This window comes from Aplidium turbinatum, chromosome 10 (genome assembly GCF_918807975.1).
Source record: "Aplidium turbinatum chromosome 10, kaAplTurb1.1, whole genome shotgun sequence".
In the NCBI taxonomy this organism is placed as follows: domain Eukaryota; kingdom Metazoa; phylum Chordata; class Ascidiacea; order Aplousobranchia; family Polyclinidae; genus Aplidium; species Aplidium turbinatum.
In genome coordinates, this window is record NC_137481.1 from 8,661,156 (window position 1) to 8,689,017 (window position 27,862).

Consider the following 27,862-nt stretch of genomic DNA (forward strand, 5'->3'; position numbering starts at 1 on the left):
GTCTCTGTCCAGCGTTCTTTTCTTTTTGCATCGAGTTTTTCCAGAAGAGCCTTGGCGGCTGAGGGTGTTGTTTGACCATCTGAAGAGCTAACAAAAGATTGGTAGAGGCGCTCGCACTCTGCATCCCAGCACGGAGTGTAGTTAATTCTACGACCGCAGCACACTATGAAAATGTGATAATGACAATGCTTGTGGATGACTCCAGAAAAGTTCGAGAAAATGCAGTCATGGCAATATTGAAAATTCGCAATGGGGCAAATATTGGTGATAGATCCGTTCGGAAGTTTGTTGTTCCAACGATAAATTATGAGGCCAACCATTATTCCGACATCACCGTAGATTTATGTTATGAACCTATCTTCACAACCACAATTACATCTGATGACATCATCTCATACCGTGAAAGCAAAATAGAAGTGAAATGCTATCCAAACCACTCCCAATCAGTAGAAAGAATTGTGAAATTGGTGACTGATGCATCGTACAAAGTGTGTGAGTTTGATAGAAGACATGGATTCATCCGTGCTGGTATAGCTTTCAGGAATCTGATTCCTGTTGCAGACACAAAGGCGCACTACAGCCAAGCACGTTTGTAGATACTGTTAACACTAAAATCAACTGCTAGTATATTCGTGTTACAATTGAATTAGTGACTGTTGAATCCAGTTGATTTTGCATGACTGTCATTTTGTATTCCCAAAACTGATTTTAAAATTTTTGGAAAAAATTGCATGTTTTTGCAAAAAAATTAAAGCAATCGAATCTCAAAACCTAAACAAAACTTGTATTAGAAGCTAGTCGAAGTCAGTATTAGCGCTATGTAAAATAGTATATTGAACATAGCCAAAAAAAGTGTCTTTAAAGTTCTATTTTCATAAGCATGTTTTGCATATTTTTCGAAAAAGGCAAAATTTTCAACCCAAAAAGTGGGTAGGTTCCCAAAGTCAAAATTTCCTCAAATTCGGTTTCTGGTCGTTTTATGTTGTTCCACAAGAAATATCAACGAGACAAAGCAAAATTTTTGGTTCACCCCACCCTATTGGTCATGGACACTGCATACACGGTTTTAAACCAGATTTCAAGTTTACTTTTGTATGCTTAGCAATTTTTATTCAAGCAAAATTTAGTTTTTAAACATTCACAATTGATAAAAATGGTTGTTTTAATGTCTATTTTCTAGCATATCGTATATGTCGTAGTATCATTGTTCACATCTGTTTTATATATTTTTCTTTTTAATTAATTTTCAAATTTCCCGGCCCCCCTCCCCGGAAAAAAATCCTAGATCCGCTCTTGCTACCGTGTGCAATTTTAAATGCAGCAGAGTCGTGTTTCGCTTAGTGCTCAACTAAATTTTTAAAGAACCGTTTACTAGCTTTTTCTATTTTTTTTTTATATCTGAAGTAGGCATAATTATTAGGCGGTGACCATCAGTGGCTGCAGTAACCGCAAAAAGTTTGTGGAAAGTGGCCATAAGACACACTTTTAGGTTGTTAAAACCATTCAGAAGAGTATCATAGTTAGATGTGCCTGCATCGAAAAAAACAGGTTTGCAGACAACAACTTGATGATGCTTGAGCGTTTATCTTCTTGACTTTCCTTTATCTTTGATCTTCTTGGTCTTCCTTAGCCTACGCCTTGTCTGTTCACATTGGTTAAGATTTAAATTGAGTTTTTACATTTCAGAACAAGGAAGTATTTATCGTTGTCAACAACATCAATAACGTCAACCCAGTGGAGTTTACGCAAAAAGTGTATAACGAGAGTCTTAGCGAGGTAGAGTATATGTTTCAATTTTCATTAATTGCTTACTAGGTCGATCAATAAATTGTTAATGTTTTATTTCATGAGTGAATTTGTATTTTCAGTTTTCGAGTGTCGATTCCGTGATAGAAGTTACTGCTCAAGATAATGATGTAGCCGATATTACATACAAAATAATCGACGAAACTCCACCGGGCTATTACGAGCTCGCTTTTTCCACGCAAGGGAGTCTACTCTTGATTCGAAAACTGGATTACGAAAAATATCCAAAAATCAGCTTAACCATGTAATTCATGCAAGCCTTTTTGTAAAGATAAGTATTTACTTTTAAACAGAATTATCATCTTCTGCTTTGTTAAATGTCTGAGGCCAAAGGCTGATCTTTTTTACCATCTAGGTTCTATAGTCTCTAGAGTAGACCAATGGAGAGCATCTATATAGTTTTTTAGCTTTGTCCTTCAAAGACAAGCACACCTGTTCTATTTGATAGACAAAAAATAGTCATTGATGATATGATCTGTGGTTTGTTAAACGAGTGTCTATTTTGTCTAACAAACTAAATTTGTAAAAGGGGAATATAGATTTAAATATCGACTAAAAGGGTCCACAGGATAAAAAAAGGTCAACAACCACTGATAGTGATAGTGTCTTTGTGCATGAAATTAATGCCGGTCATCTCATGTCTGCTACTGGTATTTAAAAATCTCCAATTATTCTATGTTTACTTCCTAAATGCAATGAGTTTGTTTCCTATCACGTCATAGCTTATTGCGCATGTTTTATTGTGCTCCTTCATTAGTCTAATTGTTGATTAAATCGAATTTACCTAAATTCATACAAAACCCTTTACTTCAGCTTTTTACCCATCTGGTGAGGCTATTTTTGCCTGACATTAAAGCAAATGCTTTCCTACGTTTAAAATATATTTTACAGTCAGGCAACGTCCAATGGCGTTGATGAAGAAAATAATCCCTGGCAAGACACCGCAAAAACTACAGTGGAAGTAAATGTGGTGGATGAAGATGACAATCCTCCCCAGTTTTCTCCATGTACCACGGTGATGGAGGGACTATGCGTTCCGCCTTTGTATACTTCTTCTGTGAACAAATCTGAAATGAATGTACGTATGTACAATACTAATGTGGCAGCATCTGTTATAAGATGTCGCACTGTTGTAGGCCCGCTGAAAAAAGTCTGATTGGTATGACTGCGATCACGTGCCTACACATTCTTTTTCGTGATTTTTTGTAGCAACGCCACTCGTCAAACCTTATGTTCTATTTGAATAAGTAGTGGCTTGCGGTCACGTGAAGATTGCCACATTTTTTCAGTGGCTTATTACGACTCATTAAAATACTGTATCCTAAAGTTTGGATTTTTTTTCGAGTTGACACCTTAAATATTAGAGCTGAGGGTGAAATGATTCTAGTCTTGCTTTTGTTTCTAGTGATATTGGATTTTAGTAATCGCTAATTTAGTCATACATTTGTTTACATATTTAAAATACATGACATCCTAAGACCTACTGTACAGTATTTTGTAAAAACTACTGAGTTGTTGACAGCAGGTAGGCTATAGTTGAGATACAACATTGCGTTAAAACTCTTAATTTTTAGTTTTTAAGAACGTTTCTTTGCAACTATTTAACATTTTCAAATTGACATTTTTTAGTTTGTAATGCCGTAATGCAGTGCAATAAGCTTTGATACGCCAAATATACTCTGTCTATTTTTAACATTTTAATTAAATATTTCCATTTTCTTGATTGTGTTAAATTAATATCCTTGCATTTTCTCTAAAACACTTTTTGTTTTAAAGTGTCTAACAAATAAAGTTATTTTTCACATTATATTATGAAACACACGATTGCGCTTTCAGGAGTTACATATAAAACCTGGGCCGATTTCAGCAAAAGATTTGGATACTGGTATAAACGCAGACATTGAATATACTTTTGCTAGTGGTGAGTATGATTTTAACCCATTAGTATGATTTTGTGTCGATTCTTCTTCTTCAACAGTTTGATCATGTTTGATCAGCTGTGACATCCTTATAAACTCTCTTCATTTTGTTCTGTTTTGTTTTCTCACCAATTCCGGCATGCTTTTCAGTCTCGTTATTTGCTTGATGTAGACAAAGTATTTCATTTTTGTCTTAATTTTGTTCGATTTCCTTGCTCCATCTGGTCAACATCACATTTTCTAATCAGTTTTTTCTTGCAATGTTTTCGAAATATTAAAGTTTTTTGAAGTTGACGTCGAATACCTATCAATAAACAACCAATGAAGTTTAAGTGTCAAATTGTTCCTTAAAAGTTATAATATATTTACTGTGACTGATCAATTCTGATATTCTATGTAGCCTAATGTTACCATTTCGATGCTTATTGGCGTCTGACTCTCTTGTCGCTTCTGCATCGAAGCTTTGATCAATTTCATCAAAAAGAGCTGCAAAGGCAAGGCTTGCCGTTGTGCTAGTAGAGATCTTCCAAAAAATCTTGTCTATGACAGAAAAATGATAAATTTTAAAATATGCCAACACTTAAAAATATTAATGTCGCTTTTCTGGAGTTGATGACTTTTAATAGTCTTTGGTTTGTTTTTGTCTAAACACCAAAACTTTTTCGTTTTTGTTTAGCATTCAGCATATAACAATTAATTTTTTGGTTGTTGCAATATTATTCTGTTAAATCAATGACTTTCTTCTACAAGGTATCCATGATGCATACTTTACGATTGATTTAAATGACGGGACAGTCACGATGATTAAAGAGGTGACGGATTCTTCTCTGAATCAGTTTACCATCCCTGTTGTTGCCACGGAGAAAGCCGCAGGTCCGGGGGAGACTGGAAGATCAATAATTACTTATCTAATAGTAAGAAAAAGTCCAGTAATCGGCCATCGGTATCCATAACAACCGCTAAGCATCTTCGAATCACCCACAAGTCTTGTTGAATTATCCAGTCGGGTAACTCAAAAAAACTTATGGGCAATTCGACGGCATTTTTCTATGCCTATGGGTAATTTAGGGAGACTTGATACTTATGGATTTTGCGACCTTACGCATAGGTAGTTGGAAATAAGTTGACAGGATTTACGAGTATTTATGATTGATTTAACAAGATTTAGGGGTAAATCTACTTACATGTAAGTACTAAGGTCATGAGTAGCCTAATTTGTGGCACTGAACCTCTTTTGTATTTGCTCCAATTGGTAAAAAGGAGTTTGGTTTCATGCTATAAAAAACTTAACCATGCAGGAAGCAATATTGTTCCACGACGTTTTTTCACTTTCTAAGCTGATAATAATTTTTTTAAAGGTGGACGTCATCACAGTCGACAGCTTTAAGCCAACTTTCTCCGAGTCAAGTTATAATGGATACATTCAACAAAGTTCTATTGGTTCTTTGTCGTACGTAACTGAAGATGAAAATGGAACTATTCCATTGCGCTTGAACGTCACTGATGAAGACGACCCAACAGTGAGCTGATTGTGTGTAGAAGGGAGCGTTCTTCCTCGCTATCAGCAAAAGGCTGAGTATAGGCCTAACTCACTTGAACACAGCGTCTATCGCTGTGAATTCTTGCTACAATCGGCTGCCGAAAAAACATAGAGCTGGTTGTACTGAAGTAAACGTCGAGATATCAGCTGTAGAATTCCATTGCCTTGCTTTGCCAAAACAAGAAAATCAAATATTAAAACAAACTGCTTGTGCAATTAGTTAAATTGCAGATTTTGTATTCATATACCGAGATCAAATTACTGGTAAAGTACTTCGTAAACACAAGTATTGCACAAGACCAACGAGAGAATTAAGAGTTTGTGCAGTGTATAAATCCAATTTATTTTTAGGCTCAGTTTGTATATGAAGTCAACTCGCCTTATCAAGTAAGCAGTGATGGGTTGGTATACTATTCTCCTACCAGCAGAAGCACATTTATTACCATATCAGACGCACAGGTAAATAGAGAGAATGCGATTCAGGAAAGCCAATTGGTCACGTGATCACGTGGTCCCGTTTTCTCAGTTTAAACTTTCAATATTTTTCCCGAAATAACAAAGATTACACAAAACGTGGTCAAAAAATAAATTCTTTAGTTACTTTAGTTGTCACTAAAGAAGTAGATTTAAACTTTATATTTGGTTTTAAACTAGGACTTTTAAATCCAACGTCTACAAAATCTAGGTTTGACAATAGAATAATGGTTGAACACCAAGTGTAGGCTACCGTCTTAAACAAAAAGCATTTTTGGAATTAAAACATACTTAAAAAACGATTAAAAAAGACAGATTTTGTTTATTTTTTCAGCGGGCATTCAGACCCCCATTGCATTTCTTTAAAGTTTTTTTTTTATACCTCGAATTATTATGTAGTAAATTTCAACTCAGACATTTGTCATTGACTGAGCTTCCTAGCCCAAAGTATTTTACCGGATCTTTTACTTAGTATCCGTAACCTAGAATTTGTGGTAGAGTCACTGTTTAAATCTCTAATTCGTCGATGTTTATTCTCAGTTTATATCACATTTATATCTTTAAAAGGTACATCATCCATAAATTTGTCCACCGCTGATGCTAATTGCATGATTTTACACCATTTTACGTTTGATTTTCAGATTACTGCTGTAAATCTGAATGCTGACCTAACATCAAAAAATAGAAAATCTGAACCTGTCACCCTAACTGTAAATGTTGTGATTCCAGGTAAGATTGTAAATATGCAAATACAGTTTAACGTAGTGTTTAGACAATGCACTAACTTCAACTCAGGGCTTCTCAACTAAGGGTATTTGGCTTGTCTAGGTCCAATTGGACCTATCAAAATTGTTGACAAGATTTTCCCACGCAACAATTATATCTGGAAGCAGATACTGTATATACTAAGGTAGTGTAGTAGCAATGGCTGATCCAGAGTGGCAACAAGACAGTATTTACCAAACTAATTCCAATTTCTTAAAAATCGAATGTTTTATCTAAATGAAACTTATTCAGCTGCAAGATTTCGTCCTCATCCTTATTTAGGCTTTTTCAAATTCATTTTACATAATCTTTGTAGGCTACTTTTGTAAATTAAAAGCCACAAGGACTTCCTTTCTGCGTTTCAACTTTTTCGTCTTTGCTCTACTTTACCTACTAGATTTGGATTCTGCATCATTCCCTGTTTGGGAAAACTGGATATGACATGCCCGCTTAGGCCTCCGAAGGCCAATAAAAATTCAAAATTGCCACAATAGACCCCTGATTCAAAAAAGTTGAGAAACCCTGCTATATTCTAGATGTAGTTGTAGAGATGAATCTTATTAGAGTCACAGCACAAGTTCGAGACTAGCACACATGTTTGATTTGATTTTTCTCATTATTTTTTTTCTTCTGGGGACTGCTTTTGATTGCAAATAAACATAATAATGAAAAAGTTACCTTTCATTTGATCCACTCAAATTGCTATTGTAGCAATAAGAAAATGCTTACGTAGTGATCCACTGTAGATTGTACTACCATAAACTTAAAAGAATTTTTTGAAAAAGCATACAACTTAACTGTGAGTAACTTTCTATTATATAAAAATTATTTGTTACAGCAACGAAAAACTTTTTATCATTTCCTCTATGTTCATCCCATAATTTTTAGCCGCCATGCTTTTTTATATTAACCTATTAGAACTATATTCACCTTGCGATGCAGTAACATACATAGTAAACATACTTTATGAATCAATTTTCTGTATAAAAAGATTAAACGTCTTTTTTGTTCAATTTTACTGTGCGTTTTATGCTGTCTACTGTAGGCTCTGTAAGTATAAACGAACATTAAGAATGATATTATTATTGTAACTGATTCAGAGATGGAGAAAATGCAATGTAATTAATCATGCTCACTTGGCCATTCTGCTACTATGATTAAGCCTGCTCAAAATAGCAAAGTCCTCAATTAAGCTTATGGTCACTTGCTCATTCCACAGCTGCAATACACTAAAAGCACTGGATTATGTCACTAACTTTGAAATGAATTCCTGATAGCTTTGCACAGCTGCCAATGTACGTTCTAGTTGTCATATGCAGACGTAGGTTACAGTAGCCTATTTATCGTGAGAAAAGGCAAAAAGAAATCTTTGTGTCACCTTCAAAGTTCAAACAGCTCTATAAGTGTCTTGCCAAAATGAAACATCATGCTTTTGACGGGTTGGAACCGAAGTCCTTTAAGCAGACGCACTTATCAATGCCTCATTGGTGTTTGTATTGCGTTTTTGTGAATACGCCAGTTGTAGGCTAGTTATATTCTTATATCTGAGATCTGCAAATAGAAAAGCCCTAATAGCTACACTTTATGGTTGGCACGTAGACATTGTAATCTTGCAACTTCTTCTTCTCAGAGCTAATAATTTAGCACGATCAAATGATAATCAACACAACACGTATTCATTCTCTTATCAATCCGTCACGAACTCATGCGTTTCTTGCAGTTTGTTGTGTTTTTAAATTAAGATTATTGAATAACTGAAAAGCATCAGTTCATGCACTGTGGTTATGATAGAAACTGTCGCCATGAACATGCTGGACTGCTGTCGCAATAAGGGTTTATAGTTTAAACAGTTTTTCCAAACTCTGACCAACAGAGGGCTAACCTTTTCATTTAATGCATGTTCGTTTTCATGGGTGACGTTACGAATTCTGAACTACAATTAATCGTGCAGTAGGCTGCGGGGGCACGTGGAGCATAAAAGCATGTTACTTTGTACATCATAGTGCATGTCAGCACTAACACAGCATTTTGCCCAATTAAAAATATTGATTTGCCAATAAAAGAGGTGTTATCTATAGAAGGACGGAGCGCGTCAGTTGACGTAAATCGTTTTTAAATTTGCCAAACACGATATTAGACACATGCTTGGATATTACATGATTAAACTTTTAGATTTTTAATATAATAATACAAACTATAACCGCCTCGATAGCTCAGTTGGTTAGCGCGTGACTTCATGAACAAAGAAGCTGTAAGATCAAGCGGCGCTGGTTCGACTCTCGGGGTGTGCTTTTGAGCAACGCACGTTAAGGACTGCTGTCCATTCAGCGGAACCTAATGGATGGAATAATTTCCTGACAACAACACTTCAACAATCGGAAATTTCGTCCTGTCAATCTCGATAACCGGCCCTGCGTCAAAAGCCTCTACAAATATGCGAAACTACCAGGAATAACCTATCAAGGCTTTGTCAGCTCGAGCATAAAGATTCAAAAAACAAACCAAACCAAAACCAGTAATCACTTGATATTAAAATTAGAAGAAAAATTGACTACACCACTATCTTGAAAGGCGGCCTCCGTCATTTGATGCGTCATATGGTTGTGAAGGGAAAGGCAATAGGATTGTCGTTTTATTCTATATATGGGTCAAGCACTTTTCATCCTGTGCCATAACTTCATGTTTATCATTTCTCTTACTTCGATTGTGTTAGCATTTACAATATTCCATGTCAGGCCTGATTATAAACTTTCTGTCTCCTCTCATGCATACAAAGCAAAAGCGTAAAAACACCTCCTCCAAAACAACTATTTTCCTTAAAATACGACAGCTGCAGCTGTCGCGTTAATTGATACGTTAATTGAGGCGTCCGGTTCTTCTAGGTAGTTGGAAATCCCCGTCTTTTCAATTTTTAATGGAGGCTTTCTTTGTTTTGAAATGGGAAAACAGAAACAATAATCTACTGTGGACAAAATGATGTTTGTTTATCTCAATTGTTTCAAATATTACCTTAAAGACTTAGCCCCATCAATCATTTCCACGTAGCTCCCCCCTTACTGTATTTGTCATGTATTTTAGGTTTTGCTTCTTCAGCCAGTGAATTGCTACTTTGGTCATTGCAAGAATGAGGATTTCACGTTTAATAAAACACTATTTTGCTTTAAACTAAAGTTTACATCATAACGGGGGTGTGCTACCTGTCAAGAAAATTGTACTGCCATCGCAAATATGCGGATGTTGGATAGTACACTGCTCGCGGCAAATTTGTATCGCAATATTTTTAATCCATTTCCACCTTATTGATATTCAGAGTATAGGAAGCAAGCATCTTCCAATTACGTATATGGTCCGAATGCCACTGAGGTTGTAAAGCAGACAACGCAATATTGCTTTTTTGTAATTTTACATTTGTACGATTCGCAAATGAAATTTGTGATAAAAATCCATCAAACTTCAATGCTTTTCGTTACCGTCGTTGTTGTATGGTAGTAAATATTAATCGAAAGGGAAAATTTAAGGATTTGGCTGTTCCGAAAGGCACAAAATGGTATCAACACGTTTAAATCCAGTGTAATTATCTGAGGATTATTAGATTATTAAGGGCTGGAGATTGCAAAGTGTTACTAACTATAAGATAAAATCAGTCTAACTGAACATAAAAGAGCAGCCAACGATTGAAATGGAAAACAAAAATTTGTTATTTAGTCTAGTTGTCTACATTGGAACAATGACTTTAGAAAACTAATTTGGCCATTTTCAATACAGTAAAACATTAACATAAAAAGAAGATCGTAGTTTCTCACCAAGTTAAAAAGCAATTCATAAATTTACTTGCTTTGCTTCAAAGACATTCAAATTGGTTTAACTTCTATTTAAGAATTTAAAGGCTGCACACTCCTGAATTGCATAATGAAAAATTTCTAGCTACAAGTTTAGCTTATCGTAATCAACCTATTTCAGCAACAACTCCTGAGCCAACGACGATGGAACCTACGACTTTAGAACCAACCACACTAGAACCAACTACACCAGAACCAACTACACCAGAACCAACTACACCAGAACCAACTACATTAGAACCAACCACACCAGAACGAACTACACCAGAACCTACTACACTAGAACCAACCACACTAGAACCAACTACACCAGAACCAACCACACTAGAATCAACCACACCAGAACTAACTACACTAGAATCAACCACACTAGAACCAACTACACCAGAACCAACCACACTAGAACCAACTACACCAGAACCAACTACACCAGAACCAACTACACCAGAACCAACTACACTAGAACCAACCACACTAGAACCAACTACACCAGAACCAACTACACTAGAACCAACCACACTAGAACCAACTACACCAGAACTAACTACACTAGAATCAACTACACCAGAACCAACTACATCAGGACCAACTACATCAGAATCGACTACACCAGGACCAACTACACTGGAATCGAGTACCACAGGTACATTTACAACAAATGAAATAACTTCTTCGCCTACACTGGCATCAACACCACAAACAAACATACCATCAGAACCATCCACACCACAGACAATAACAACAACAGCAACAACATTGTCAGCGCTTAACACTACTTCAACTTCAACAAGTAAGTACAATTAACAGCAAGGCTGCTTGAAGGTGGGAATACAAAAACTTGTTTGGCGAGTACGGTTAATTATTATTGTTGATTGAGTATAAGTCCGTCTTAAATATTGCAGAGATGAAATAAACGATATAGCGTTTTAACGTTTTAAAACGTCAAGAAAACAAAAACTAAACATCAAAACAACAATGTCCATTTCCAAATTTAAAAACTAAAATAGCAAGAAGCAACAGCCTACGATTAGGCTTGTTTTACACCCAGATAAAAAGTATTTGTAGCGAAAAGCCTACGCATTTTAGGCTCATTACAATCATATCAACTTGTAAACGTTCGGTTGTTGGTAAAATAAACACTTCTGTTGATAACTGCTGTAAAATGTTTTTATTCATCCGAAAAACTCATGAATTTGTTTTTATTTTAAAATGAAAAAGTTACAAGACTCGGCCCCTTTCATTTTATTGAAAATTTTAGTTTTTGTACAGTTGTGATGGTTTATTTGTTTTTCCCATAAATATTCATTCTGATCGAAGAGAGCAACGGTTTCTTTTGTGATTGAGGAAGAGTATTTCAAAAACATTTGCATGCAAATGATAGTCTTTTGTTCAAACGCATGCTGCTTGAAAGGACCATTTATGTCAATGACTTTTGATTGATTGTCAATGAAAATAATCCCTAGAGTTAGACAATTAGCGCATGCTTCTTTTGAGCCGTTTTTTCGAGCGCATGAAAAAAAATGGTCGATGACATCTTTTGCTAACCAATCAAATAAGGAGCTTAGATGACAGTTGTTATTTCTAACCACTTGTAAGAATAATTATGAGGGTTAATTTAAAACACAACTTTGAGATCACACTTTTTAATTCTTTTGTGAATAATTCTATGTGTATTCATTGCTTATACAAGGGGACCTAAAAAGATAAAATCAACAGAAATTATTGATTTATTGATCTATGTGTTTTTGGTTTCGTTTTGTGTAACTTAAAGGGCATCTTTCAGCGCAGTTTGTGCATTACATGTATTTTATGCAGCAAACACACAACCGTTTACATCCACTACTGACAGTGGAAGTTCTGTAGCTTTCACTGAGGATGTATCTCAAAGTATTACTACCCCTTCGACCATTTACGCAGATATAAGTACTGTAGCATACAGCCCAACATCGAGTATAATGCAAGGTAAAATGAAATATCATAATTTGACAAAAAAAAATTGTGTGTTAACCATTTCTCGTTCAAGTTCAAGCAATTAAATCATTCAGGTTGTGCTATCTTATTATCACATTAAAAAGGTATTATTGGCGTAATTTCTGGATGTAGGCCTCTGTTCGTTTAATGAGAAATTTTCCCTGTAGCTCGGATTTATTTATTCTGCATTTTCTTACGTTTGGCTGCAATCTTGGAATGCACGATTAATTTATCTTTCAGTATCTCAATTTTTCTATGCAAACGTTTGACATTGCAATAGGCTACAGCCCATTTAAAGACTGCAATGCTGTAATTGGTTTGTTTGTTTTGAAGAAGGACCTTCAATTGGCTTAATGGTGTTTATGCAAAATCATCACACACTTTCTCGTTTTTGCATTTAAATGTCATTCTATCATTTTTGTGTTGCCGTAGAAAGCGAAATTGGCATCTAAACCTGTCATTGTAATTTTCCGAGATCGTAGCTGATAGTATTATACGTTTATTTATCCGAGATGTCTGTTTTTCTGCACATTGGTTCTTCTTTCATTGTTTAACCAGCGCAGCTTCGTTATTGCAGACACTAGTCCAACGTCAACCAATAGTGTCCCCACCGATGGTTGTCCAACTTGCACAGAATCCACAACACCTGAAGGTTTTCATTAAATAACTTAACAATATTTAAGTGACTCCAGCTGTGGTGGTCAAAATTCGGAATTTAACTTCAATATGACGAGAAGAAAGTGTATCATTGCACGAAGCGGCACTACTTTTTGTTTTGTACAAATGTACTGCTGCTTCAAATGAGAACATTTTTTCTCGGCGTATTCACTTTCTGTACCACAAATCAACACGTTAACTTCAATTTAGAACAGACTTTAATTTTAGATTTTACAACTAATATCTGTGAACATTTTTGTGAAACGTATGTCGTTTAGTACAATAAGATGTCTTTCCAGAAAAGTTTTACATGTCAATGCTTAAAGTTTTAAATTTTAGCGATAAAGTATTCTTCAATAAGTTGGATCATAAGTAAAGCCATTTTGTAGCTACGTATACAGGCTGTCGGAGATATGAAAGTAAAGACTTTTAAATATGGTTGGTCAGAAATTCCCCTAAAACATTTTAAAAGAATAGCCTTTTGCACTATTTCGCTTACAAGGTAGCTTAGATGGCATAGAGTGGACCTAATTGTAGCAATTTTAGTTAAAACATTTTTTAGATCAAAAAATGTCGCATTTTCTGACTTGATCAACTGTTATCACCGCAAAACTTTAGGTTACAGTGTTCACATAGTCACTTCTTGGTCATTCCTGTTGATTGCTTGGATCATTAACACTGCTGTCTTAAAAATACATCATGTTCTTATATCGTACACCGTAGTTTAGTTCGTAGCAAACTTTAATTACGTGTACGCTTTTCAAACAAGTCATATGCTAGGCTTAAAATGTTAGACGTTGTATGAGAGCTGTTAGTATAAAAATTTGATATTATTCTTTTGCCATTTCCAATGATTGAACCAGGACGACATGAAATCACAAATTAACACCTCCACAAACACTGAACAATGTTTTAATGAATGATTTAGTTTGATAACTTTTGCACTTCAAATATCTCAACAATAAACAACTTGAAGTCATAAATACATTGCTAATTTTAACTTGAAGAAAGTAGTTACTAAACAGTAGTTCTTTTTTAAACATGTTTTGCTGATTTTAAATTTAATTATATTTCTTATTGATAAAAACTGCTGATGTACAAATCCATGTTTTAGGTGTTGTTATTTTGCCCCCTGGCACCTATGTGGCTTCATCGCTGTTATACGGAGTTGCCGGCGGTTTGGGAGCCGCTTTGCTCATATGCTTGCTGATTATTGCTTTTTTGCTGTACAAAAGATACACAGCAACCAAACATGTGAAACCTGATTCATCTGTGAGTATATTCGGGTCACGTTTCGTGTAGTTGAGTTTAATTCTGGATTACTCTAATCAGCCTATATTGTGTTGGAAATTGTAGTATTTATTTTAGCTAATGTTTAGGCTATGTGTTAGCTTTTTTCAATTTTTTCCTTTTTTGTTTTGCTTACCCAAGCGTTGCATTTTTTTTTCAAACCAGAGTAGCCTACTGTTTATTTTTGGAAAAGTTCTATCTTACTTGTGGCTGTATTTCTTGCCACAAGATGTGTAAAAGATTTTTCTGTGGTATCTGCTCCACCACAAAAATGTAGTTGTGAAATTGAGTACTTGATGAGGTAATTATTCTTCGATGTAAAATGTGAAAGCAGAGCTTATTAACTTCCAATAAAGAAAACTATTTCGTTTGTTTTTACAGCCATCTGTAACACATCATGACAACGGTGCGTTTGAAGATGAAGTCAGCACAAGTGGTCAAATTGTTCCTCAACAAGGTGACTCATATAGTCCGCTGTACTTATGACTTGCTATTCTGAACTTAACTTGTTATGTTGACGATTCTGCAACGGTTAGGCCTACTGAAGAAATTGTTATTTTTCTGATTTTGCTTGTCACATTACTTTTAGGCCAATAACATTCCGAAGGTTAATAAAAATAAAGTACGCACTGCACAGATCGACATTATATCATACAAAATATAGCAGCTATACTTGAATGAACCAGGAATGGGACAAAACTTGACACAAGTGATTCAAGCTAAATTCTTAGTCTACATTGAAACTGCGTCTGACTGTTTGCTGCATTTTCGACTTCAATGCAGGTCATGCTGACATTGGAGACAACTGGGCTCTATAGTTTGATATAAAATGTTTCTTGGTCGTTTGTAAACCCGCCTAACAACATCAATCGTTTTTGCGTTGGGGCAGATATGAATCAATCAGGGTGTAAAAAGGACTGGTTTGGTTTGCTTGGAATGCTTTCTGGACAATGTAGGCTACATGTGCTTCAAAGTGAATTTCAATTCAGAAACTAGACGTAAATGGCTTATCCAGCGGTGTCTTATCTAACAGCTGCATAGGAACAAAATTAATTACATAACATTACAAACATCATGTTTACAAGTTAATTGAATTGCTCAAAAAAAGAAAAAGTTTTATTTTATAATAGCCTACCTATTATTCTGCAAAGGAAGCTATTCCTGCTGATGCCAAGCAAAACAAATGGCACAAAAAGCAGCAAAATAACAATGCTAACTTTTGTTTCTAACCACCATTTTTATTTTGAGTATTTTGTAGACAAACTCGAAGGCTTTAATTTATGAACTTGCTGATTTGATTCATTATTGTCAGATTCTACTTATGCTATGGCAAATGACGTAGAGCCGAAGGTTGTGACGTTTCAAGATGACGACAGCGGTACTGAAGTAAATGAATATGAAAAGACAGATTCTCTCAGTGAGTCGGAAAAGGACGAAGTTGCTGACGAATCGGAAACTGAAGAAACAGAACCTTCTCCTTTCGCTATTGAAATGTAAGAAATAAAATCAAACATAAAAAATTTAGGATGTCTTTGCATCTATCTTGCGCGAGATCATTTAATCAAATTTTCATTTCTTGAAAAGAGGTTTAGATAGAATCCTTCCTTGACTGTTTTTTTTTTGCAGCAAACAAAGTGCGGCATCATTGGCAGCAACAGCTGCTGTGGCCGCGGCAACTACAGACAACGAATTGAAAGTTGCCGCAGTGCCCGCTATCGATGAAGATGCTTTACAAGATTACGGTTCAGCATACAAAAAGAAGCAAGTTCGCATTGAAAAAATTCTGACGGTACGTTTTTGGTTTAGTCTACTGACGTACGTAAGTGAACGCATTAGGTTTGGTGTGGTTACAGCGATTGTTTTCTTTCTCAAAGAAGAGAAAATCATAACTGTTGAACGTCTCGGTTGACGATGGTCTGTAAAGAATACATATGATACATGATATGATGATACCAATAACGCTCATTTAGAGGTGGAACAAAATAAAAAATAGTGTAAGCCGAAATACCGCTGTCTACCGCCTGATCCCTGCGACAGCTGACGACTGATATGTTAAAAGCCGAGTAGTGAGAGCCCTGGTACGACGCTCGAAGGGCCGTCGGTTCGACACCGCTCAAGAGCACACTTAAACACATGCCTAAAAGTGGACAGGAAGATTGGCTTCCTTACCTTTCCGTCCGCTTAATATAAATCTTCAACTACCGGGCGTAAGCCTGGATACGACAAAAATGCCGTTTTCATACAAACCAATCAATGGTAGCCTACACTCTGATGAAGCTTTATGTGCGTGAGCATGACATTAGCTCACTTTCCTCACAAGGCAAATGATCCATGCAGTTATATATTAATAACGTCGCTTTGTTTCAGGAAGGTCATTATGGACAAACAAGATTAGTCACCATTGAAAACTACGGTCTGGAAAGGCATGACGTTAAAGCGGTCGCAAGGACGATAAAGTAAATAAAAAATTATTTTTGTGAACACACAAGAACATTATTGCCTACTTAAACTCCAAACAAAGCTCTCGACCTATTCATGCAAAATAACGATGCTTCACATGTCACATTCCTAAGAGTCCAGACTCCAGACCATGGTGTTCTGTATCTCAGATCTGAGTTTTGTATGTGTCTTCGCATACTGATAAAAAAATGTAGGCTACAGTAGACTAACATTTTTCAAATTTACAAATGTGCAAATATTTTTATTTGTTATACGCCAATGATCAAGTTCTAAAACTTTCATTTAATATTTTTGGAAAACGAGATGACAAACCCTAAGATTTCCAGCCACTTAAACGCATTCGTTTCATTTGGTTGTGAAGTATCTACTGTAGTGTTGCAGTGCTTGATGAAATAAAGAAAATCGGTAGCTCTGTCGTGAAACAATTTTCACAGCAAGCCTTTCAGCAAATAGGTCAATGCCATCTCAATAGTCAACAAGAATGCTTTCTCCGTAGGATTGACCTTGCTCCTGGTACTTATACTAGCAGTTGCCAAGCACAGATTAGATTGATGATGAAAGCATGCGAGCAAGAGCATGAAAATATACTGCAATACTGTGGCATGCATGAAGACTCAAGTAACTATTTCTACATTCAGTCGCATGTGTCTTTTTTAAATTTGCATTCAGTGATTGGTCCAAATGTTGTATTAAAATTTTTGCAGTCCTAAATTACAATATTTCTTAGCATCACAATGTAAATTGCATTCTCATTAGCCTACTTACATATTCCTTTAATTTTCTTATCAACTGAAGATATACCTTCCGACGATTTGACATCATATTGAAATGACATTAAAATAGTTACTTTAGGGTTTTTGCTGATTGTTTGTTTAAGCTTATAGGAAGCTCTGACATACAGTAATTAACAATCTCAATTCTGAATGCATTACAGGTTAGGCTATTATTATAAAGATATACTCAATAACACTTAATGTTGTGTTTGTTGAAAATATTTTGAACAAACACTGATAGTGACCAAGTGCAAAGTCCACTATCATTGCCATTGAAGTGAAAAGTTACATTGCCGTATTTTTAAGGTGAACTACACTGTGCTTTGACATACGCATCTAATGGCAGCCTGGAAAATTACTTCAAGACTGGTCTTGGAAAACCTAAACTGGATGCTTTTCAAATGATGAACATTCTTTCAGGAGTTGGAAAAGGATTGCAATATCTACATGCCAAGTATGCCTTTACCTTCTGGCTTTGTAGATGATAAAACTAAAGCAAAACGCTGTTTTTACTTCACAAGAAAAGTAATTTTGTTGTGCAATATAGAAATGAGCATCAACAAATTGGTTAAGATGAAAAACATTACTTTAATCGAGAAGAAGCTAAAAACAACTCATTTAAACGCTTTCTACATAAAAGTTTTATTTCTTGTTATGAAAGAATCAATAACGATAACTTTGAGTGAGTTTTGTCATGAGTTTTGAATTTTTGTCTTGATTCTTTGAGTTTTGTCTGAGTTTTGTCAGTTGCATAATAAACAGGACTGTCGTAGAAACCTGCTGTAATAAGCGACAAACCATACTGAAATAGAAAAAATGATGAAAAAGACAACAGATTTGGACGTTGGATACAAAGCAGTCAATGAACGTAAAGAATCAATGATGATATCACATAAATAGCTTAGAATCAGTAACTCTGAGTGCGTTTTGTCTTCACTTTTATCGACTGCTTTGTATATCCAGCATCCAAATCTGTTACATTTTTTATCATTTTTTTCTCTTTCAGTACATGGTTTGTCGCCTATTACAGTAATTTTTTACAAAAGTTCTTTTTTTATGCAACTAACAGTTAAAGCCAGATAAAAAATGGTTTATTAGTCCTTGTGAAAGTTTGGTACCACTTTGTACTGTTAAATTTATTTTATTATTTTTTTAAATAAGTGGATTGTCCTTGCAGCGTTTTATTATTATTTGTTATTTGACCAAAAGGTGATATAACAGGAATTTGGTAAACTAGATGGTGTTTTAACACTTTGGATTAATGCGATAATAAAATAAAGGTATTGTAAGCTTCCCAATGTTACTGTTATCCGTGCCTTTACAAAAGTTTGTTAATCATTCATTGAGCTGGAACGTTGAGTATTAAATAAAATAGTTACTTTTTTGTAAAACTCTTGTATTTTCAAGCTCTTGCTTGTCATATCACGGTAACATTGTTAGTCTATTTAAGAAACTAAGCGTTCACCTCAAACAGGCTTTGATCTGGCTTTGATACAATAGAAATAGACTAAACAAGGAAAACATAACAAGTAAATAAAGTCAGCCACATTCGGAAACTGGTGAAGGAAAGATTTTATTTGTTGATGCGCAAAAACGCAAATGACAACAAAACAAAATACAAAATAATTGCAAAAATTACTTATTAAAATGATAATGCAATGATACAAATTGAAATAACAGCATAGAAGCAACAAGAATAGAATGAAAAACAACAACAATAAAATGCTATGACACGCAATTTAACTCCAATTGATGTGACTACGTTTCTGCTGATACGCCATCTTTGGGCATGAGCATTGGGCATGTGTGACATTTTCAAAGCAGTTAATGATTATGAAAACAAACTCATTCACTTGGTTTAGACAGAGAATATGTAGGCCTATCTCTAAATGCGCCACTGTCTGCAGTTACATATCTCCAAATAAATGGTTAGGTTCAAGTTCAATATTCTCCTTTGAAATGGATTCAATGCTTCTTGGTTGGAAAAATTTAAACTTTTAAAACGATTGTAACGCCGAAGTTTGGAGTGCTGAGTGCTGCAACTGTTTTTTGTTTTGTTTTTGTGGAAAAGGTGATTGCCGTGCTACTGGATAACCTACTATATTATAGTAGCCTATACTAACACCTATAATACAAAAAACATAGTACCACAAAAAAGTATTGTTTTTGATTCATGCATTGCTGTGCTCATCACATTTTCATTGTTTTTTAATGGTAAATTTCACTTACAATCGTTTATTTTTATATAGAAACATAGTTCACTGCAATTTGCAACCTCGTTCTGTTATGTTGGACGAGGATCTTACTCCCAAACTTCGAGACTACGAAAACAATGAAGTTTCCTTTTTGAAGGTAAACACCAGGAAAAGCCATAAATATCTTATGTTGGCAAGCAGTCGTTTCAAATAGCTAAAACAATCTCAGATTTACTTTGTCTATTATCCTGTTTAGAGTAATGGAATTCTTATCGCAATTGGTTTGTTAAATTGTTTTGTTGTTCCTCAAGTGAGAAGTGCACTTGAGCCACTTGAGTGTTGGGAAAAATACAAAGAGAGTATTGTTCTGACAAGTTTTCTATCTAGAAAAACATTTCAAGTCCTCGGAGACTTGTAGAAGCACACATGGGTCTGCCAAACATAAACGAACTACTTTTTCTATTTTCAATGATCATCAAAATTACATAGACTGACTATGTGATAAATGAATGCCGAAGGTGAATGCTAAAGGTTTAGGCTCAATCAGATAGTCACCAAAAATGTAGCTCTTTCCACGCTATCTAATGCAGGTGCGCTTCCCGTCGAAAAGATATTAGCCTACACACGTTTTTTAGGGATGATTTTTGTAGTCCTCTTTTTGCCGAGAAAATAAAACTTATTTTGTTCTTAAGGTATTAATAACCTGGTGGTGGATTCCAATCAAAAACACTCCACTCCATTACTTTTCAAGGACATTTATTCTGGTTCCAAAATTTAAAAAAGATTGTCTTATTAGCCTATAACTCCACAATCAAAAAAGATTCTATAGGATCAGACTGGGGATATCTAAACATTGGATTAGACCAAAAATATCTGACAATTTGTTTTCAAAAACTGACTCCTGAAACTCTAAATTTTTCTAATACGACTCCATGGCTCCATAAAAATATTTATTTTTAGGAATATCTTTCCGAAAAAACGTGACTTTTTATGGTAACGTGATTTTACTTTTGATTTTTAAAACTAAAAGTTTATTTGTTGCTTTTAATGTTTATTTTGTAGGATGGTGACAGCCGAGTGAGATGGCAAGCATTGGAAGTTTTAAATGGTGATCTGAGCAATGCAGCATCTGACATGTAAGTGCTTTGACCTTAGATTTAATGACAGTCTTACTAAGAATAAGCTTTGTGATATCCTAACTATTCTAAAACTGTCTGCACTTGTACTTGCATGCCAATGCTAGCCAAAATATACTTTTATTTGTTATATGAACAGTCCAGCCTCCTACGCATGTGGCTTAAAGCGTTAAAATAAACTTCAAATGCAGTAAGCTTTATGGTAGACTACAACGGTGTAATATGTATTTTCCTTTCATTAACAAGTGAAACAGAGTGATTTTATATTGCTGTAGTATCCCATACGTTCCGACCAGCAAGTCAATGTGTGCTTAATATTCTTTTAGTTGGTCGTATGGCGTTGTGATGTGGCACGTTGCTTCGAGAGGTGCAATGCCGTACAGTCACTTATCTGAAAAAGACATCATGGACCACTTAAACCAAAATTATCGACCAATCAAACCAAACGGATGTTCGCAATCATTGTAAGTAAACTTAAATGTTCTTGTTTAAAATAATACAAAAAGCTCTTACTTACTTAATACAAAGTATAGATTACAATAATCGGCAACGAATTTCGTTTAAGTTTTGGATGGTTTTTTGTGCATGTTTTGATATCGTTTTTGGTCAAGCTGCAGTCACATATTGTGGCCATGTGTGCATGATGCAGACAATGCTGCGCCTTGGTAAATATACGCCCTACTAAGAGCGACCAGGTCAATACCATTTTTGTGGATAGCACTTCAGCTTGTCACGCAAAACCAACAAGATTGTGTTTGTTGTGAGGTCACCAACTAACACTGTGCTAACAAGGTGTGTTCTCCCTTGTCATAATGTAGTTATTGCCCAATTTATTTGCCCTGCCTATAGCAAACACCGTACAGTCTGGAACGGTAGCCTTTAGCATTACAAAAATTCCACAGCATATTTAATAGGCTTAACCTGCAGAACTTTGAACAATCCCAAAACGTTTTTCTGATTAATCTGTATTGCAGGTTCTCCGTTATGGAAAGCTGCTGGAACACTGAACCTCGCTCACGTCCTGACATCTACGTCATCGTCGCAAACTTAGACGAAAAGTTAACTGAAGACGCAAATGTAAGTAATCAATCATTATGGTCTCCAATATTGAACTGTCCTACTCAATTCAGTTCAATATAATTCACCCAAAGGCCGTAGCGAACAAAATCACAGGAAATCTGCTGTCAGTTAATTATGTTTAAATTTAGACTGGAAACGCTTATTTTTCTGCTTTTATCAAAGTTATTAATTTGTCAAGTTATTGACAATTTAATAAGTGGTTGAATGTTTCTGTTTACTGAAGAATGCCCTAATTTCCGCTTAAAGTAATCGAATGCTTGGACTCTGCAACTACTGTCTTTCCTGGGCACTATCTGGAGCAAACCCCTCAGCTAACAAGCATGTGACTTGTAAACATTGCAAGAGTAAATAGCTACTTGTGCTTCTTCCAATTAAGTTTTCTATTCAAAACGTTTCGTTTGATCATCACTATACACAATCTTTAAAGCCAGATTTGTTTTCTAAACTAAAGCATAAAGACTCTAACAACTAATTGTTTTAAAAACACCCGTTTTTCAGCTACATGTTTTGCCCCCCTCTCACCCAATCTTTTTGGGTCGCACTTCTTCCAGAATAAAACCCTTACCTCCTATCAATTTGAAGAGCTCAGACATGTTAGACGTTCAGAGGTATCTTTGCACCCCGTGTGGTCACATGACTTGCACACTTACTTTTAGTGAAATATGTGTTAGCACCTTTGCATGATCAATTCCATCACCAAGCACTGCAATTGAATCCCTGCTGAGGTTTATGAAACAAAAAGCTTTTCATTAAATTACTTCATGATATGCTGTAAAGTGCAAACAAATCAAAAGAAAGACAGAAAGAATGTTAGCCATTGCTTTGTTCTCAAATTTTTTCGTGCGGTGTTGTTAGCCTAAGAGTTATTGGGTATTGTTTTAGAGCAGAGGTTGAGAAACTAATATAAGTTATTTCAATTTGGTAAAGTGGTAATTTTCTTGAACCATAGACAAATAAAACCTAACAACCAGACGGCAATTAACAGCCGTGTGGTTGTTAGGTTTTGTTTGCCTGCCCCAAACTGATATAGGCTATATTACACCATGGCCACCTAAAGATACGGCCTGATTTGTCACGTTTTGCAGAAATTTCTAAGTTTTTCTAACTTTGGGCGAACGTTTAAATATATTTTTCAAAAAATTAGATTTTTACGCTTTCTTTATTCTTTTCCCCAGATGACACAATAGGTTTTAACATCCTCACATGTTGAAAAACAATGAAAATTTGATTTTGTAGATTTTAGTCAGATTGTTAATTTTCAATAACAGTCTGATTTTGCGTTTTTCAACTTACTTTTTCTCATTTGCTACTGCTTCCCCAAGGCAACAAAAAAGTTTTTTGTCATTAGGAAACCGCAAAAAGTAAAAACATTTCAAAAAATGTCAGTTAAGCACTAGCAGTAGCTATAATCAAAATCTGCAAAATGTGACAAATCAGGCCGCATCTCCAGGTGGCCATGACTACACAAATCGAGAAGTTGAAAAATGTGGGGTAGACTATTATCACAAGTTTTTTTTATGATTGACATTTTTAAGGTTTGTATTAAATATAAAACAACAACATTTTTTTAAAAGAAAACAGTAAAATAATAGAAGAAAAAATATCTCAATTAGTCTACTTTAATTTTTGAGCATTGGATTTCTCTGTCAATAACATTGTATGTAATGTTTTAATTACCGGTATGGTAAATTTTGTGGTGCAATTCTTTATCGCAAAATCAAATTTCGATCAAAATCTTTTGCACGTTGTGCTCTAAGTTTTGCCCGACTATTCACTTGGAGAATGACTGCTTGCGAGGTAATTTTGTTTTGTTAAATGATATTCAATTTCAAGTAATATCCAAAACAGTTTCTCTTCCTCTGAGTAGATACGGGTGTCTCTAACCTTGTTTTGATGTCTCGTTTTGTGGTTTTGTTGATGTTTTGAGAATAGCAATACGAATGAGAGTTTATAGATAGCCTACCTGAATGCAACGAACGAATGTAGAATAAACAAAAGTAGTGGGGTTTAGAAATTTAAATTCTTTATTCCATGTCTGCCGGCCATATTTATCTTAGTCAAAGGTTTTACAAAAAAAACTATTCCTTAGAGTCAATCGTATTTCTTGAAATGAGCTTTGTTTTTATTTTTGTTTAAGCCATAGATCAAAAACTATTTTACTGACTTTGTATTCCATGAGAACACCACTTTTTCTAATTACATACGAAACTGGTTTCACCTGCCAGATCAAGTTACTATCAAGACCTAATAACAAGTGTTTTAGTCAGTTTTGATTTCGTCTTATGTACAATATTTAGCTTCCATAAATAACGTTGATAGGCGGGAAGTTAAAAGAAAATATGTTGGACCATATTATTTCAAGAACCTAGACGCGATCACAAGCAAATATGCAGCCCATTTTGACAAAAAAACCATGCACATCCAGGGATATCTATAACTACGGGATTGGAAACTCTGTGGAACTGAAAACCATTTTATACACCAGTAGGGTCATTTTTCTTTGTGCGCTGCTGTGATAAATAATCACATAAATTGACCTCAAAGGGTAGCAAGTAGTAGGCTAAACGAACAACCAAAAGTGTAATCATCAATTCACCTGCTGTAAATTGTAAGGTCTATGCTTGCCTGGTTTGTTTATATTCCATTAGTGCGATCATGTTGTATTTTGTTTGCTGCTTAAAGAATTTCCAGAATGACTATTGGTTATAGTTCTGATGACATCGTAAACGTATTGGTTTCGTATTGGATCGATCAGTGAACAAGTTGATGATACAACAGCATATTCACTGATTGCTGAACACTCCTCATTTACTTCTGATCCGATTTGCAGCACGCAAAATGCTAAAGAACAACAGTAGGCGGTTTTTGGACTCGTTGCATTCATTCATTTTTTGGATTCATCGTTTTTTTTTTCTAGCAGCGTAAATGTACTTTTATACATCAATTAAGTTTCATATGAGTGTACATTTTGTATTATTATTGCAAAATCTAACTTTGTATATCTTTTAGTCGGTATTCTATTTTGTTAATCTTTCTGTAGTCCTAGTAATGTGATGACCCTACTGATGTATAGCACTGGATAGAGTTTCCAATCCCGTAGTTATAGATATCCCTGGCACATCCAACACAAAAGTTATTTCAAGTAGAAAGTAGGTGCTTTTCTCATAATGAAGGACATCGGAGCTATGGAGGACAAGAACGCCATTCTTTCATTGCATTTCGGGACCTTTAAAGAGTTCTCGGGCCCATAAAAAGATCCTTAGTTCTGGTCTAAAATTATTTCAAACTCTCTTGTCAACGCCATAATAGTGTCAATAACCTACACAATGCTGACAACCTTTAATGCATCACCTGAAAGTATTGACTTTGCCATCTTTGCCCAAGGTGATTTTATTCACTTTGGCGGCATTACATCGTTTCAACAACTTTATTAAAGTAATTTATTCTTTAGGCCGATGCAATTCAAACACCTCTCCGGGTGGTTTGCTTATGTTAATGCAATCTTTCGTTGAACACGGGCTCAGGGCAATTATTGTAACTGACTTCATTGCATGCATGGCAAAAATTGTCGTTTTTGACACTGTGATAAAATTTTTGTTAGCCCAATTGTGTTTTTTTTTTACCGGTACTGACACCGGTACTACCGGTACTGACACCGGTACTGACACGACCAGCATCACGGACAAAACGCCGATGTCTAACACTGTCAATTCTGGCTACATTTTACGACAGAAATAAAATGAATATAGCACTTAATTTTTCGGCTAATAAAACAAATCAATCAAACAACGATTAGTCATTAACAATACAGCCCATTGTACTGTAAGTTAGGTTACTAGGCTATCACTTCATTGCAGTTTACAAACTTTACACTTGTGTATGTTTTAGCCGGCAATTGCAGTAGGAAGACGGTTTAATCAATAAACGACACGTTTAAAACTTTGCCTCCCAGAAGGATTCAAGATTTTTCTGTAACTTGCATTAATTTATCACAAAAAAATAAAAATGCTTTTGTCCATAAATTACGATAGACTGCCGTGAAATTACAACGCTGTGAGTAAAATGAATAATTTTTGCAGATAATTTTTAATTCGGATGTTTTTCTCTTCAGGACCTCATCGGCTTGGGAGTAGACCTTGCACCAAGTGACGTTCAAATTACTGTTGAAGATTCAAATTCATCCAGCTTATATCCTGTTCTTCCAAATCCTTTAGAAAACGTTGAAGAAGATTATACTATGTTTTAAGTCTAAACCTGTGTGGCCCACAAAGACAAAGTCAAATCTTATTTTTGGAAAGATACTTTAAAACTCATTAAATTGTTTGTTTTTTTGTTCTACAGTTTGTACAGTAAATCAATCGCGTAAATCAATCGCGTTAAATCCGCACGAATTTATCATGCGTAGCAGCTGTAGAAGCAGCACAGAGCAGTAGGAAATACAACTCCTGTTTGCAATAGGGATGGAATGCGCACTGCACTTGTACGCATGTGAATATTCCACGATTCATATCCAAATTTTCATCTGCTACCTGTTAATAGGCGATTTATTATAAATGCGTTGTCTCATTGTGAACGTTTTGACAATTCAAAGATATTTGTCGATTTTTGTAACATTATAATTACTTTCTTTCAAGAAAAAGGGTATTTTTCTCGTCATTTCATTGTATCTGCTGTTGATGATTTGTCAGGATATTTTTCTCATCATTTCATTGTATCTGCTGTTGACGATTTGTCATGATCACTCAATCAACAGTTTTTTGAAGATAAACAATTGGACGTCTTAGTCTGTTCTCTACCGCCACCGTACGTTAAAATCGACACAAGATTTCAGGATTGCTTGTTGAGGGAATCTTTGATATCAAACTGAGAAAACGCTTGTGAAAACTTAATTTTGGCAGATTTTTAAACGTGTAAAGGCTTTCGACTGCTGACACAAGACAAGATCAAGCACGTATGTGGATAAAGCGCTTATCCATCTTTATCTATGCTATCGACTTTGCAAACGAAAAAACGGCAAAATAAAGCGGCATAGATTTAGCTCTCGGGTGCGCGCTTAAGCAACACAGCTTTTCATATCGTGGCAGTTCGTGGGATGGAATAATTTGTAGACAACAGCAAGCAGAAGCTTCACTCTGTTCTGCGTTAGTAGTATAGAGCCTCTACTAGCATGCAAAACGAAAGCATTAAGCTTCCTAAAAAGCTTTCTCAGTACGATAAACATTCCTCCAATCAACCTCAATCAACCATTTTTTTGTTGGGACTGTAGTTGAAACATGTAATGCTTTTGCATCGCAAATTCAAGACTTAACAATTTTATGCTGTATTTGTTATCTCGTTCGCTGTTGCTTTGCGAAACGTACAATGCATGGAACTTGTGCTACAATCGAGAGTAGACTATAGGCTATACCGCTATAGCCAACATGGTAAGTTTTGTTTGTTTTTCTTATGCGGTCCCGTTAACACCATGTGCTATATCAGTCTCGTAGTTATATTTGTTTTGTATAATTTAGTGCAATTTTTGCAGTAGAAATAAACGTTTTGGGCTGTAACCGATTCAGTATGTACCTTTGCGGAAGCTTTTCTTGTAAAAGTAGTGAAACTGAAACCTATGATGCTATGTCAAGGCTGGAACAATTGAAAGTAAACTCCATACTAATAAATTTTAAACTGTTGGATCCTGGTTTCAAAGTGCCCGGAACCTAAGGACAGGAACGTGGCCCAGAAATTGTGTTTTATACAATATTTGTCTGTGCTCAATACCTGTCTTGCTCACTATTAAGTTAATCAGTTCCTGATTAGTACGAGTGTGATCGTCGCTTGGTTCTGTTTGATTCGTTGTCAGAATCTTTATCCTTAGACTAAAAAAACTTTGCAAAATTAATCATCCTAGTTCACCAAGATTGACAGAGTCAGGTTTGCGCTTGTTGTTAAAGTGTTGTTGTATGTAGATTATTCCA

The 27,862-nt window shown here is 35.3% G+C and overlaps 1 protein-coding gene across 1 annotated transcript; it reads left to right on the top strand.

Moving 5' to 3' along the window:
* Positions 1-179: 179 nt before the first annotated feature.
* Positions 180-27,454, top strand: LOC145778927 (uncharacterized). Its single transcript, XM_082590516.1, has 24 exons — positions 180-488; positions 1,687-1,776; positions 1,869-2,050; positions 2,698-2,884; positions 3,643-3,727; positions 4,476-4,639; positions 5,084-5,245; positions 5,617-5,724; positions 6,381-6,468; positions 10,465-10,986; positions 12,159-12,305; positions 12,892-12,966; positions 14,086-14,243; positions 14,643-14,718; positions 15,574-15,754; positions 15,888-16,050; positions 16,629-16,717; positions 17,218-17,339; positions 17,801-17,948; positions 19,744-19,846; positions 20,752-20,825; positions 21,152-21,289; positions 21,800-21,902; positions 26,017-27,454. Exons 1-24 carry the CDS (start codon positions 180-182, stop codon positions 26,149-26,151), a joined length of 3,609 nt encoding a protein of 1,202 aa, XP_082446642.1. The 3' UTR covers positions 26,152-27,454.
* The last annotated feature ends 408 nt before the right edge of the window (positions 27,455-27,862 follow it).